Source organism: Symphalangus syndactylus, chromosome 1, assembly GCF_028878055.3.
Source record: "Symphalangus syndactylus isolate Jambi chromosome 1, NHGRI_mSymSyn1-v2.1_pri, whole genome shotgun sequence".
NCBI lineage: Eukaryota > Metazoa > Chordata > Mammalia > Primates > Hylobatidae > Symphalangus > Symphalangus syndactylus.
Genome location: NC_072423.2, coordinates 20,788,849 through 20,805,744, shown reverse-complemented (window position 1 = coordinate 20,805,744; position 16,896 = coordinate 20,788,849). Strand labels below are relative to the sequence as shown.

General features: G+C 37.8%; 1 protein-coding gene across 2 annotated transcripts in view; it reads left to right on the top strand.

Annotated features, from left to right (window-relative positions):
• The window catches only part of CDH7 (cadherin 7), a 137,161-nt gene that overhangs the window by 41,937 nt on the left and 78,328 nt on the right, over positions 1-16,896 (top strand). For both annotated transcript variants that reach the window (XM_055296971.2, XM_063637644.1), the window contains exon 3: positions 16,595-16,889. In XM_055296971.2, coding sequence (XP_055152946.1) covers positions 16,595-16,889 — 295 coding nt within the window. The remainder of the gene's footprint in view (positions 1-16,594; positions 16,890-16,896) is intronic.

The window sequence follows — 16,896 nt, the reverse complement described above, 5'->3', positions numbered from 1 at the left end:
CACGTAATTATGCTCAATAAATATTAGCTGTTAATTATTTGAATAAAAGAGCTATGAAACAATTTGTGAAGTGGAATGAATAAAATTCATGGTTGCAAATATGAAGTAAAGTAGTATAAGGAATAGAGAAATAGTAGTGATGGGATTTTGAATTAGAATGGATCAAGTGTGCCAGGAAATTTTCCACCATAATTTCATCATTGCTAAAGTGTTCCCATTTCACATAGTACTGAAGTTCAGAGTCAACTCATAACAATGATTACTAATTTTTTTATATTTAACACATGTCCGTTCAGTTATAGGATATGTTTTTAAAATTATAAGCAATGTAAAAGAAAGATGATTCAGTTGGCATTTTTTTCCCCCCACAGCGAAGGATGTTTTAGTTAATGGAAGCAACATTGATAATAGGGGAGGAAACACCCATCCGAAATTATGCCCTCTAGGAATGTTTCTCTATAATAATATCCCTCAGAAGCAGGTTTCTACCAGGAAATCATTATCATCCCAGTACTGCTGCAAGGAGTTTTGGGTAGTTCAAACTGAAATAGAATAATACATCTAAACTATGTATCTATAATGTGACAGGAGGAAGTACAGAGAAAATGTATAACATTGTAAATCTCAGAGAAATGAAGAGCGAATGAACATTCTTAGTGTGTATATTTGTGATACTAATTGGATTTGTGCGTGATATTAGATAAATTGTAAGTAAGTACCATTCATAATATGTCCTTTGAAATAAATGCACTTGCCCTGAAAATTGCATGTTCAGGTAACATATTATATTGAAACACTTGAAATGGTTTGGCTTTTTGTCCTTACCCAAATCTCATCTTGAATTGTAATCTCATAATCTCATGTCATGGGAGGGACCCAGTGGGAGGTAATTGAATCATGGGGGTGGTTCCCCCATGCTGTTCTCATGATAGTGAGTTCTCACAAGATCTGAGTTTTATAAGGAACACTCCCCTTCACTCGGCCCTCATTCTCTCTCCTGCTACCCTGTGAAGAGTTACCTTCCACCATGATTGTAAGTTTCCTGAAGCCTCCCCGGCCATGCAGAACTGTGAGTCAATGAAACCTTTCTTTAAAAAAAATAAATAAAATTACCTAGTCTTGGGTATTTCTTCATGGCAGTGTGAGAATGGACTAATATAATATTCTTTAAAGATATTTTGTGTATGTTCTTGACATAGATTTTTAAATCAAAATTTAGTTTCTTCTGTTGAATTATCTTAATCAAATTGCAAACTAGTATACACAAGAAAACACAGATCATCACTCCCAAGCATCCGGAAATAAATGACCTATTGTCCTTTTTTTCACAAGCCATTACTAAATAGACATTTTGAAATTATAGAATAATTTTTTTTTGGATACAATAGTCTGAAAATGTTCTAAAAACACTCCTGACTTTCCCAAGGTGGCATAACTACACAATTCCTATGTGTCATGTCATAAATTATTTTAAAATAAGGCAACATTACACATCCAGAAGTGAGTCCCCCATGCCTTGTGCAGTTCTTGGGATGTACAATATACATTAGGTAGCTACTACATATTTATTGACTGTGTTAATTATTGTAGTTTACCCACACTTATTTAGATGAGATGTACAGAGTTTTGGGAATAGAAGAGATCTTTAAGATCTCTTGGTTCAATCTATTTTGTAGATGAACAAAGTAAAGACCAGAGAAAGTACCGATGGCCCCAGGTTGTCCAACATCAGAGTGACACAAGGGCATGAGACCCCAAATCCCATGGCTGTCATGCACGTTGCATAACGCAGGCTTTGAAGCAGTTTTGATATGCTGACTCGCTTGAGCAATTCTAATGATGTTGCTGAAGAGGTTGTTTGATTCATCTTGAATCCCAGTTCTATGGATTAATAAATAATCGAATATGCTTCTATATTTGATACTCATTTGGACAGAAGGAGTGAAGAGTCAAACTGCGAAATAAATGTAGCCGTTAAGAAAATAGGAAACCTATTACAGTTTAAAAATCTAAACAGAAATTAAACAGCTTAAAAGCTAAACAGAATTTTGCAGAAAGCCGTCTTCCTCAAGCAGTGGCGTTACTGATTCTTCCTTGCCTGTTCCTCAGTTCTGTGATGTGGTCGACTCTCTCCAGGTGGTGTTAGTGGTGGCCTCCTGTTAACACCAGAGCAACCAATATGCAAAAACAAAAACAACAACAACAAATCATGGCCAGTCTCTCCTAGCAAAACCAATATGCCTTTCCAGAGTCCATGGGATAATATTAATGGCTATTTGAGAATGTCGTATTCTCATATCAACCTAATTATTGACTTTATTGTGGTCATTGCCTGTTTCTTCCACCTTACTCTCTTTTTTCCCTTTTTCTTCCTATTGATTTCTGCCAATTTTATTACATTTCTTTATGAAAATGTTTATCCTTAGGGCATTAAGAGCTGCAGTCAAGATTGTTAGCGTGCAGGAAAGCAGGGGATGGAAGTTTCTCTGGTTGCAGAGATGAGTCCCTGAGAGGCTCAGAAGAGACTTTGTTTTCCTCGTGTATTTCTAAATAATATTTTGCTTAGAGAAGAAAACCTCTCTTAGGCCACCTTAGGTCACCTGGGCCAGAGTATAGTCTTATTATTCTTTATATCTGCTCTATTTTAGAAGAGACAATTACATATCCCATGGAGGGTCTTGTTACATGAACCAGGTTTGTTTTTCATTTAGAAGCGTTAGTGTTTTGAAATTGAAATTATGCCAGAGACTTTTTGAGGTAAGCTTTTAAAAATTTGTACCTTCTCAGCAAATTATTTCAAACGTTCTGCAGACATGTTTATTTTCCCTCTTTTATAGCTAGTTAATAACCCTGTTTCTCCTCTGTCTTTCAAAATGATAGTACAATGGAAGAACATTTTCCTCAAACTTCTTCTGTATTTCTCTCTTCTTTTTAGGCCAGTGGCTCTTACCTTGGGTGTGTAATAGTTTGACCTAGGAAGATTTTATAAATAAAAAACCTGGGACTATGGATGGATATTCTGATTGAATTATTCAGTAGTGTGTTCTGAACATCACAGCACTTGAGTGAACATAAGATACTCAACCCTTGGCATAGAGAACTAAGGAGGAGGGCATGCAAACTGGGTCACTAGCTTCCCTGAGCTAAGGCAATTTTGCTTCTTTCTCTTCTCAAATAAAAAACACCAGAATGAATTCTTCATGTTCTTGGGATTGGTCCATTCACAGTGTGAAGTTTCCATAAGTCAAAGCATTTGAGAGCATGGAAAAATAAGAGTATGTCAGTTATCTACCAAAAGAAACAAGTGACACACTGCCTGCCTGGGGCTACAACTTTTATGAATTTTGCCGTTTAACAGCCTCTGCTTCAGTGGCTTCTTCTTCTGATCAGCAAGTACATGTCTCTCAACAAATGACATAAATGTTCCCCTCTATCACCTGTGCCTCTGAAGGAGAGAGCATGGTATGCATGAGTACCAAGGAGCCAAGCTCTGTGATTCATTAGTTACTGAGTTGGAAATGTGTGTGCATGCTGCAGGTCAGGTTGCATAAGAAACACACCTGGACCAGGGATTTGCCTGTAGGAAATTTATTGGAGTCCATTCTCGGAATAAACACTTGTGAGGCAGAAAAGAAGGAAATAGGACTGGGCAGTAAATATTATTGAGCAAAGCAGCCTAGGACTTGGCTGACCTTGTGGGTAGGTCAGGAGTAGAGAAGGGTCTTCATAGTTGTCCTGAGCTAAGGGGAGAAGGAGGAGCTTTAAAGGCTCACAGCAACCAATCATTGGATGTGGCCTGTTCTTAAGAAAGATGTGTTACCTTTGGTCAAGGTGGCTCTCTTCAACTGAGGACGCTTTTTGGAAAGGACTTAGCTGAGATGCGTTGGCCACCAGCACACGAATGTTTCATTTGGTGAGGCACGGAGGGGATCTGGGAGGCTTTCATGACATGCGCTGGAGTCAGCCCCTTGCACCACTCATATCCACTTGCTTCATGTAGTAAGTTCAGGAAACAGTTCCTGCAGAAATATGTTAGGCCCTGTTTCCTGCTGGAATTCACAAGAAGATTAAGAATCACCAGGTTGCAAGTGGTACTCATCACATCCCTCTCATCTCCAACTCCTCCTTGGACAGGCTTTTAGACTTGTCCATTTGCCATTAAAATGGACAAGAGAACATCAAGAGACACTCTAGTGCCCAGATACTAACCATTAGGTAACAGAAGCCCACCTCCTCCTGATGATCAAGATAGGTTACACCTACGAGGATTGTGACACCTGTCCTAACCTACTGGTCCCTTGGTGCCAGGAGTCCCAAGAGAATGGGGCAGACATACCTTGTGAATCTGGTAGGATCACCCTGCTGTAGGAAAGAGAAGCACACATCAACCCCCAGTGAGTCAATAGGGGTGAGGTAAGAAGGACAATCCTGGCTGGGCGTGGTGGCTCAAGCCTGTAATCCCAGCACTTTGGGAGGGTGAGGCCGGTGGGTCACGAGGTCAGGACGTTGAGACCATCCTGGCTACTGAGGTGAAACCCCGTCTCTACTAAAAACACAAAAATTAGCCAGGCATGGTGGCGGGTGCCTGTAGTCACAGCTACTTGGGAGGCTGAGGCAGGAGAATGGCGTGAACCCAGGAGGCAGAGCTTGCAGTGAGCCAAGATCTTGCCACTGCACTCCAGCCTGGGCAACAGAGCCACACTCTGTGTCAAAAAAAAAAAAAAAAAAAAAAAGGTACAATCCTACTCTGATCCTTTGGTTCTTGGTCTTCAATGTTCTACTTACCCCCAGAAGCTGTGTGACATACCACAGTGATTACTCCCCAAATTAGCTTCTCATTCTTTTGGGTTTCCCTGAAACGTGAACTATGGCAAAAAGGAAATTGTTTTCCCTCTCTCTCTCATGAATGATTGAAATAGTTTTCGTGTGACTTAGAATTTAAGTATGGCCACTTTAAAAAGTATATCAACATATGCTATTTTATGAGTACATAAATATACACTGCATACTTTTTCTTCTGTACTATTTTTAGTTAGAGAAGAGACAGTTCCCTTTAGAGTAAAATATATAAAACAAATCAAAACAGATTAAATTTTGTGTAACAACTCTAGAAGACATTTTATTTTTATTTTTTATTTTTTTGAGACGAAGTCTCATTCTGTCGCCCAGGCTGGAGTGAAGTGGTGCGATCTCGGCTCACTGCAACCTCCATCTCCCAGGTTCAAGTGATTCTCCTGCCTCAGCCTCCCGAGTAGCTGGGACTACAGGTGCGTGCCACCTTGCCCAGCTTATTTTTTGTATTTTTAGTAGAGACGAGGTTTCACCATGTTAGCCAGGATGGTCTCGATCTCCTGACCTTGTGATCTGCCTGCCTCAGCCTCCCAGAGTGGTGGGAGTACAGCCATCAGCCATCGTGGCCAGCCAGCTCTAGAAGACATTTTAAATTCAATATACTTAAAAGTAATTAAGTATTTACAGCACCAATATTATTGATAAAAAATGCTTTGTGTGCTGGTGGTGTTTCTGACCTGGAGTGCTCGTTGAAAATAGATTTCTGGTCCCAAATAAAAGAGATTCTAGTTCTGTAGACCTCAGGCAGAGCTCAAAAATTTGCATTTCAACCAACATCCCACTTGATGTTAGAAACTAGAAACCTACATACTAAATTTCACAAAATAATAAAGTGATTAGCAAAATAGGAGAAGATGAATAAATTATTCTATACTGTTTAATTTTTTTTGAATTATTTAAATAGATGTTTACAGAATATAGGTTATAATATATGTATGTGATAAGGCCTCTTTTTATAGATCTCATGCCAAAATTAATTATTCTGTATTATACCTTGGTAGATTCTGTGTGTTACTCAGTCAGAGTATCCTTAGAAAGGAATTGATTTCATCTTTTAGTCAAGTCTATTCCTGGAAATCAAGTTCCTCCTTTCATTGTGAAACTAACTCTTAGGAGCATCCTTTTTGTCCCAACTTAAATATCATTTCTTTAAAAAGCGCTTCCCTGAACCCTGGGCTCAGCTTGGTTTTCCTGCCGTATGATTTCTTGGTATTCTTTGAGTGTTTTTGTGTGGTCACCAAAATTACAGTTATTTGTTCAACTTTCTACACTGACAGCATACCCCACTGTAAACTCATGAAGGCAGGGGCTACTTGATTCAAGACTTTAGGCTCCCTCTTGTTACCCCTTCTGGTTTTCATCCACAAGCCCCAATAAGCCAGGCATATAGTAGATAGTCCACAGTTATTTTTAATAGGTGATTACTATATGTTGAGTGTGCAGATGAAGAAACAACCAGGCTAGATTCAATTTATCAGGACAATCTAGTTTAGGCATCGGGATCATGCAAATTGTATCCATCTAGTCCACATAATAGCTACTGTGCACTAGATGGTACTAGTTTTAACGTGGTACTTCAAATAACAGCTAAAGGGACACTTTTAATCTGTAATTTTTACAAAGATGCTAGAAAGGATGAACTATACAAATACTAAACACCCAAGAGAGAATCATTGAGACCAACTTTTCTAAATATTACCGAATAGCAATGTATATGCGCACTTTTGATGGATTTAGAGTAAACAGAGCCTCCTTACCAAGATCTCATTAGTAAGTTTAAGAGTTGAATGGCTAAGTCACCATCTATCCTCTTCTTGGCTAGCTCCTTTTTGAGTTTGCCCCCCTTGTTCTGTGTTATCTCTGACATTCTGTGTTTGTCTGTATCTTTTTCTAGCATTGGCTTCCATTAGGCCACACTGAACAAATATTATTCTTATATTGGAATTGAAAAGATACTTTAAAAAATTCTCTCTTTAGATTATACAGGTGTTGACAGTTTCTCCCCTCAACCAAATGCAGACTCTAAAATGTTATTTTCATTGCTTTAGCTGTTATTGTTGGTATTTTCTAATGGACAAAGCAGTGTAGTGCAGACAACTCCAAGAAATATTTTGCAGACACCTTATGCCATTGGCGTCTGCAACACATATGTGCATACCTTCTCCAAAATGCCAGGTACAAAACATTTGTGCAAGTCTTAAAGATGAGCTTTCAGATTGTTCTGCCTCCATTGTGGTGAGTTTCTTCCAGTCGTCTCTAATGTTATGACAGGGAAGAAGTGTTAGATGGACTTTTGCCTAGAAGCATTCAAAAGAGTTTTCATGTAGGGTTTTTATTCATGGGCCCAGTGCTTCTCAGTGGATCTGTGATGAAAGGCCAAGGGGTGTTTTGTTGTTGGTTGTGTTTTTGTGCACACATTTGTTTTTTTAAGAACACACTATACTATTGTCACTGGATGCTAGTTTTGTAAAATGCAATAAAAATAAATTTTTTAGATGAAAAAAATTAGTTCCCATTATTTTCATTATTGTATTTGGGTTCAATAGACATGAAATTATTTGGGGAGCTGATGATAACAGTTGCTAAGCCATTCCTCTCAAATTCTGTTTTTATCTTAATTCAGAAAAACAGATACCTCACTTTGAGTGGTGATACTTTTGCCTTGCTTATATACGTTTTCTGCTCAACCAGCCTCATTTTAAAAAGCAAAATTAAAAGTTCTTCTTTTGTTAAAAAGCTTAGCCTCTCCAGGGGTTGCTTTTAAGTGCTTCTGGCCTATTTCATGGAGTTTACAACTAAGAGAGCAAGGTACTCTCCTATCTGGCGAGCCCTCAAGTAGAGAACATGAAGCATTCACAATTACACTAAGCGAGGACGAAGCCTCAGCTTCAATTTTGATCATTAAGAATTCGACTGTAGGCGGATTTCTTAAGTTGTGTGAGAGTTGTGGATCTGGCCTGGAGACAGCAATCAGAGGTAGGATGAGTGGGGTTTTCTTTAGGGAAGTGAATGTAGCTGTGTGGAATAAAGAATGCTTTTTTGGGTTGCTGTCTCTTGGTCCCTGATGAAAAAGCTGTGTCTGTGAACATGAAGCTCTAAGTAACCATGTCATAGGCACAGATCTATGACCTTTTCATTCCAAAGCAGGACTGTTTTCCCTAAGGAATGCAGATAATTATATTACACCACTATATGGAAATATATTAATATGGATGGAAAATTTCATTTTACAAAATTACTTCCAAATGCATCTTTTTATTTTATCCTCACTTCAACATTCAAAGCCAATTGTACATTTACAGATATGGATCTATAACAGATGAATAAACTGAGACCCAAGCACCATCAAGACAGCACAACATGGAGCAGAATGGAGACTCAGTAGCCACACCTGGGGCTTCTTTGCATTGGCCTTCCAATCGGACCATTCTGCTTCTAAGAAAATGGACCGTGACCCCCTAGAATGGCTGTTTGTCACAAGTGAATTACTGTGAACAAAAATTTTTCTGAGAATAAAAACAATATGAGTAGTATTTTTTTCTTTTCATTTGTTACTTAATAAAAGAAATGATGTTTAGGGCAATATTACCATTATCTATGCACTTCCTGAATTATATCTCTTTCCTTTATTCCTGTTTGTAAAACAATTAATATCTTCTTAAACCACATGTCTTCATTAGAGATGCTTTATAAGTAAATTGTGTTCCATTACCTTGAACCACAGTAATAATTATAAATTAGGAATACTTCAACCAGAAAGAAATGACTCATACATTTGTTTTCATCTGTAACATTTCTTCAACAGCTTGATAATTGCAATATATACAGTGGTATGTGGAAAATATTTATTAAAAGACAATAGAAAAGAAAACTTGTTTATAATATGTATATTCAGGCAGTTTTACTTCTTCCAATCGTTGTTTAAATGTACCTTCTATACTTATAATTTTAACCTTGTAAAATTTTAATAAAATTACCCTGTATGGGTTCCGATAATCTGGAATACACTTTTATTCTTTAAAAGTGAGGAATCTATAATAAGTAAATCAGTGGTAAAAAAAAAAAAAACCACACTTTTTACTTTGCCATCATTACTTCATTTTTTGACACAAATGCAATAGCAATAAAAGTTTTATTTATATTTCAGTGTATTTTTCTTACTCCAACGTTCATTATAAGGAAAAATTTAATACAAAGCTGCAATTATTGTCATCCTTATTGCCAATAAGTCAGTGAGCATCACAGAGGCTTTAGTTCCTAGTTTCATTTATTAATGTTAAAGCTTTCACAATACCTATTATCTCTTTCATAAAATTTCACCTTATGTTTATAGATAGTCTTTTTGTGGCATGAAAATTTAGTATTTTTTTCAAAGGCAAAGACATCAAAAAGTGCAACTCTAACATTATAATAATTTACCTTTATGAATCCTATTCCACTGTATCATCTCAAGTAGTGGTCACAGTTATGCAAGTTCAAGTGTGAGTATATTTATCTCTATTTTACAGGGTTAAGCTTTAGGTAGTAAAGACAAGATCATCAGTAAGATCAAATAAGCAGAGTTTAAGAAGTACTAGAGGAAAGAAAAGTTGATTAATATACTGCATTGATTTTTTTTTACCTTTATCTCCTAAATTGAGGACATTTTCCATTTTTAGACTTTTATTTAAGCAGATGGATTGAAAGTGGTAGACCAGGTAGTTCATATCATGCTTAATCTGGTTACACAGATGTAAAAAGATCACCAGAACAGCAGTGCGTTGCTCTTTTAGTTTTGGGCTCTACAATCTTAAATTTAAAAATAAGGTGGATAAAAATTTAATGAAGGCAATGGAGATTCTGGCACCCAAGGACATGCAAGCAGGTTCCAACCCTCCCTTAACACACGTGTGTGTGTGTGTGTGTGTGTGTGTGTATTTATGTGAGAGAGAGAAAAAGGGAGAGAGAACTAGTGTATAAAAGCTGAGGAAACAGGAATAAGAAAGACGCCTGTTTCTACCAGGGCTCTGTCTCCTGGGGAACATAAACATGTAAGTGTGAAAGTACAAAATCACACACTAAGTGTTACCATGAGCAACAAAGCAAGGCGTGTGAACTCCATCTAAGTGGTTCAGAGGATTATGGAGAACTAACCAGTGATACAGGATGTTTTTTGTTTTGTTTTATTTTTTTTCTTCAAAAAGCTATTAAAACTTAAATGGACAGAAATTGAAATAAAACAAATACTGCTATTTTACAAAGTGGATTATAAATTTACCAAATTTAATACAACAGACTTTATTAAGAATGTAGAACATAGAGATAAAAAGAACTTAGTTCTTAAGGAGTTTATAAATTAAAGTTGGATATAAAAATAACTAGATTTTCAATATAAAGCAGAATTAAATGAATTCTGTCATAGAAATTGAAACAAGAAACTATGGAAAATAAACAGGACAGTTGTAAGACTTCAGGAAAAGGGAACTTGCATCGAGCTGAATTGGATGTCTCTGAGTGGGTGTGTTGGGAAGCATGGAAATGCTTGCTATGCTCAGGCAGTGAGAACTAGTCCAGTATGCTTGGACCGTAGACTACACTGTGAGATGTGGGAAAAAGAGGCCTGGGAGATAGTACGGAGTCAGATTGGGACTCATGCCTAGAATTTTTGGTTAAATCCGTAGACCATGGGAAGCAATTAAATATGTTTGGTGAGCATGCTGAAAAGGCCAAAGAAGGAGGATCAAGAGTCAGCCAAGTAACTGTGCCATTCACTTTGAAATAACTTCAAAAGATTTGAATTCTCAGCAAAGACATACTTTCCATGGGCTCTAAAATGAGCATAAACATAGCAATGGATGCTTCCTGGAATTATCAGCCACAATTGGCTGGACCATAGGGAAGCTCCGGGCCATGCCCAGGGGCCGATCCATCATGAAAGTCATTCAGAGCTAACATTGTTGTGCGAATATGAGATATTATGATATCTCAGTGTTATCTTTCAGGACTTATCAATAAAGATACTCTTGTGGACAAAAACATATTTAATGAGGAGTGTGATATAATTTAATATATGTTTTAGAGGAAATAATTTGATTATGACAGCCTAGACAATGTGAGTTATTAAAATTAAAAAAAAAATAATTGAGGTGTTTTGCAATAGCCCAAGTGAAAGGTTAGAAGATTCTGAACTAGGATTACAGTTCAGAATGAATGAAAAAGGGCTCAGATATAATAGATGCATGGTGGGGGGTGCTCTATCAAGCAGGGCCTGATGGAACGTTAATGGAGTATTCAGAAATTTATTTTAGGGTACATGTAAAATGTGATTTGCATTCATGGTCTATGTAGTTTATGAGAGTCTGATTGATATTTCTTACATATTAATATATAATGCTGACATAATGACACCAGATTTACATAATTGTCCCTCCTCCTCAGCTTATTTTTTGCCTTATCATGAGCTAGATTCAACTAAGGGTTCTATGCCTCTCACTTTTTGTGCTCATTTAAAAAAAAAATCTTTAAATAGTTACTTTGAAGTCAAAACAAATACTTTGAAAAGGATTTAGGAACCCAGGCAGTAAAGGTAAGTTTTGTCTGCTTATTAATAGAGATTTTTTTTTGGTTATCATTTAGGCTAATCTCAGGTTCACATTTGCAAGGGTATCTGTGAGTAGAATAGACCTAGATGATTCCTATTCTGCCCTCAAATAGAGCACAAATACTTGTCTTTGGTTGCGTTTTTTATTTTGTTTATGTACTTATTACCATTTCATAGGATCATAGTTTGTGTTTTTCTTGGTTAAAGGTTTTCACAGTGGAGAGTAACATTCTTCTGTTCAGGTTGTAATAGTTATTCTCAAAGGTGTCCATGCATGTGTGTGTGTGTGTGTGTCCGTGAGTGTGCACATGCCTACATAGACACTTGTCAACTTAACGTGATTTGCTATTTCTACACTTGGCAACATTTCTCTTCTTTGCTGAGCATTCTTTTTCATCAAGGAGAGAGGAGTGTTTTACTAAGAGTGTGGATCTCACTCCATCTATTAGGATTAGTATAATGCACAAAGTCTCACAGATTAAATGTCTGAATGCCTCAGATAATTGTGTACCCATTTTAACAATTCAAAGTTGGTCAATTTTAACCACAGATGCTTACAGTAATTTTGCAAAGACACTGAGTTTAGACTCCAAGCAATTTTCTGCTTGTGAATTTTGGCAGTGGTTAGAAGCCTAGTGATGATACCAGCTGGGAGAAAATTGTCAGCGATGGGAAGAATAGCAAAGTTTAGGACTTCTGAAACAGGATGTGTGCGTGGGGTGGGGTGGGGCACGGCTGGGGCATGGGTAGGTAATAGAAGAGAAAGAATTTGATTGTTGAATGATTGGAGAAGCAAGCAGTGTGAAACTTCTACTTTTAAGTTCTTATTGCTGTCAGTAATGGAGAACAACTGACAACCCCGTAATGTTTAATAAAACGCAGCATCAGAGCTCAGGTTGAACTTCACAGTCAGGGCTTACTGTGTGATTTTTCTTGAAAATAAATTTATTTTGTTTCTCATACTTGGAATACCACAGGGACATTGTAGCACCATGCCACGAAAACAGTGATCAGTTGGTGGGAATTAGGTAAATGAATCGTAAGGGCTTGTTCTACAAATGAAAGTCGTTAATGTGATTTCACTGTAAAAAAGCTTTGATTAAAGACATGACCCATATATATAATTGATATTTCTTGTGGACTCCTGGATGTTCTTCTAACATTGCACGCCACTGTCAGCAGTAACGTGTAGATAAGTTGCCACCAGGTACCGCCTCATAGGAGCACAGATGAGGGTGAGGGAGCATTAGGAGAGCAGCACTGAGCGTTTAAGCGGCCCAGGGACTGGAAGCGTAAAAACAACTTATTTTCAGCCATCATCTGCATTTGTCTTGGGAGTCAAGTTTTTTGCTATGTTCTGCTGAGTGTGGTGGAGTTTACTGTTATGTAATGGCGAAGGGACCCTTCTCATAAGTCATAAAATGCACACATGGAAACCACTAGAAGCACTGAGCTTCTTTTTTTTTTTTTTTTTACTTTTTTTTTTTAATTTATTATACTTTAGGTTTTAGGGTACATGTGCACAATGTGCAGGTTTGTTACATATGTATCCATGTGCCATGTTGATTTCCTGCACCCATTAACTCGTCATTTAGCATTAGCTATATCTCCTAATGCTGTCCCTCCCCCCTCCCCCCACCCCACAACAGTCCCCGGAGCGTGATGTTCCCCTTCCTGTGTCCATGAGTTCTCATTGTTCAATTCCCACCTATGAGTGAGAACATGCAGTGTTTGGTTTTTTGTCCTTGCGATAGTTTACTGAGAATGATGTTTTCCAGTTTCATCCATGTCCCTACAAAGGACATGGACTCATCATTTTTTATGGCTGCATAGTATTCCATGGTGTATATGTGCCACATTTTCTTAATCCAGTCTATTGTTGTTGGACATTTGGGTTGGTTCCAACTCTTTGCTATTGTGAATAGTGCCACAATAAACATACGTGTGCATGTGTCTTTATAGCAGCATGATTTATAGTCCTTTGGGTATATACCCAGTAATGGGATGGCTGGGTCAAATGGTATTTCTAGTTCTAGATCCCTGAGGAATCGCCACACTGACTTCCACAATGGTTGAACTAGTTTACAGTCCCACCAACAGTGTAAAAGTGTTCCTATTTCTCCACATCCTCTCCAGCACCTGTTGTTTCCTGCTTTTTTAATGATGGCCATTCTAACTGGTGTGAGATGGTATCTCACTGTGGTTTTGATTTGCATTTCTCTGATGGCCAGTGATGATGAGCATTTCTTCATGTGTTTTTTGGCTGCATAAATGTCTTCTTTTGAGAAGTGTCTGTTCATGTCCTCTGCCCACTTTTTGATGGGGTTGTTTTTTTCTTGTAAATTTGTTTGAGCTCTTTGTAGATTCTGGATATTAGCTCTTTGTCAGATGGATAGATTGCAAAAATTTTCTCCCATTCTGTAGGTTGCCTGTTCACTCTGATGGTAGTTTATTTGGCTGTGCAGAAGCTCTTTAGTTTAATTAGATCCCATTTGTCAATTTTGGCTTTTGTTGCCATTGCTTTTGGTGTTTTAGACATGAAGTCCTTGCCCACGCCTATGTCCTGAATGGTATTGCCTAGGTTTTCTTGTAGGATTTTAATGGTTTTAGGTCTAACATTTAAGTCTTTAATCCACCTTGAATTAATTTTTGTATAAGGTGTAAGGAAGGGATCCAGTTTCAGCTTTCTACATATGGCTAGCCAGGTTTCCCAGCACCATTTATTAAATAGGGAATCCTTTCCCCGTTTCTTGTTTTTGTCAGGTTTGTCAAAGATCAGATAGTTTTAGACATGCGGCATCATTTCTGAGGGCTCTGTTCTGTTCCATTGATCTATGCCTCTGTTGTGGTACCAGTACCATGCTGTTTGGGTTACTGTAGCCTTGTAGTATAATTTAAAGTCGGGTAGCATGATGCCTCCAGCTTTGTTCTTTTGGCTTAGGATTGACTTGGCGATGCGGGCTCTTTTTTGGTTCCATATGAACTTTAAAGTAGTTTTTTCCAATTCTTTGAAGAAAGTCATTGGTAGCTTGATGGGGATGGCATTGAATCTATAAATTACCTTGGGCAGTATGGCCATTTTCACGATATTGATTCTTCCAACCCATGAGCATGGAATGTTCTTCCATTTGTTTGTATCCTCTTTTATTTCATTGAGCAGTGGTTTGTAGTTCTCCTTGAAGAGGTCCTTCACATCCCTTGTAAGTTGGATTCCTAGGTATTTTATTCTCTTGAAGCAATTGTGAATGGGAGTTCACTCATGATTTGGCTCTCTGTTTGTCTGTTATTGGTGTACAAGAAAATCACAAGCACTGAGCTTCTTGAAGATTTGGGGGGTGATCAGGTGGGGTTGGTTGCATATTCCCTTCTTTCCTCAAGTTCCCCTCCTAGCACACAGCGCAGCAGTTCCTATCCTGGAGCCTGGATCTCATTATAGGGAGTGGGGATGTGGGCTTTAGACCAGCCTGCCAGTTTTTGTAATCCTGGATCTGCCAGAGAGTTGGCCAGGCCACTTCAGGCAGAGTTCTTAGCCTTTCTCTACCTCAGTTTCCTCATTTGTTAGTAGGATTAGGAGCAGATGTGAATACTGAATGAATTACTATGTAAATAATGTTTTACCCATGTAACAAACCTTCACATGTACCTCTGAACCTGAAATAAAAGTTTTTGCTTTGTTTTGTTTTTTAAAAAAGAATGGTAAGCATAGTGACTGACATCTAGGAAGTTCTTAATAATTAAAACTATAATAATTCTCATATTTCACCCTTTGTATTATAAATTAGAGGGAGATACATATATAATAGTAACCCTAAAAATGACTTAAAACAGTTAAATAATTCACAATAGTTGAAGAACACACCTTTCCCTACACTGAATAAACATATGGCTTAGGATCTACTAGATAATTCACACTGAAAAAAGTTAAATTATAACTTGTGCCAGAAATTTACTTTTTGTATTATTTAGTCCTACAGAAACCAAAAGATAAATCAGGTATTCAAGTACTTGGAAGCAGAGGATAAACACAGCCATTACAGTGCAGGGAAAGAATCACAGAAATTCAAGGTACAAAAAGCTATGTCCTCAACAGCTACAGGGAAGGATGACAATGTACTGTGTCCATACTTTTCTTGGTGTTTTTTTTTTTCATATTTTATATATCTTTAGCACCTTGTCTTTTAAAAAATGCAAACGTAGTTCTTAAGGGCAGTGAAAAGCTTCATTATTTGGTAAATTGGGTTTTTACATTCATATTAACCAAAGTCCAGAATGATGGCAGTTATAGAGGGTGAAAGATTGTTGAAATGACAGATGGAGTAGCGTGTTTCTCAGGTTATGAAGTTCAGGGAAATGTGTAATTACGTCTGAGTTTCCTGAGGTTCCTCTGTTCAACATTACGTTCTGACATACAGCAGGGACAGTTCCAGATGTGAAATGCAAATCGGGAGGTGCTGCCCTGCTGCTGATGCTGTGCTTAATCATGCAAATCTAATGCGGTTCTTGGTGTGTTAAGAAAGGTTTTAGTTGAAGTCCCATGCATGTATTGATTTAAAATTCCTACTTGAGAGAGCAGTGTCATTTTTTTCAGCTGCAATTTTTAAAATACAGAACAGGATTTGGAGACAAATTTAGAGACTGGACATCCAGCCATACTCGTTGATCACAGAGTGTTAGGTGGGGACAGGGCAGGGAAGAGGGAGAGAAGGGCACCCTTAAATAATATGGGAGTTTCTAAGCACATTAAATGGTATATTGGAACTAGATTTACAAATGTTCTATAGAAAGTTTCTTTGCTTGGAGTAGATCAAATCAACCAATTATACATGTTTACTGAATGCCTGCTGTGTTCAAAGAAGATGGCTAAAACTGGCAAGGACAGATCAAACACAAAATAACACTACAACCAGTTCCCAACTTTGGGACTGATATAAAATGCCTTTGGAAATGAGGCTGTTTACAGGAAGAAATGAAATTGTCTTGTTCACGTGTACAAGCTGACACATTCTAATAGCCTTTCTGCTGTGCACAATAAGCGTTCAGCTTATCTTTCCAAGAACAATAAAATTTCATGTACTCCTCCCTGACATAAGAATTATTTTTACATATCTCCATATCGCTGACTCTCTTGTAAGTTAATCTCATCTCACATGAATTTTTCACCAGCTTCACTCTGATGTTGATAAAGGAGATGGTTCCATCAAATACATCTTGTCAGGCGAAGGGGCAAGTTCCATTTTCATTATTGATGAGAACACTGGGGATATTCACGCCACCAAGAGACTGGATCGTGAGGAGCAGGCCTACTACACGCTCCGAGCTCAAGCACTGGACAGGCTCACCAACAAACCTGTGGAGCCCGAGTCGGAGTTTGTCATCAAAATTCAAGATATCAATGACAATGAACCCAAATTTTTGGATGGCCCATACACGGCAGGAGTTCCCGAAATGTCTCCCGTGGGTAAGTA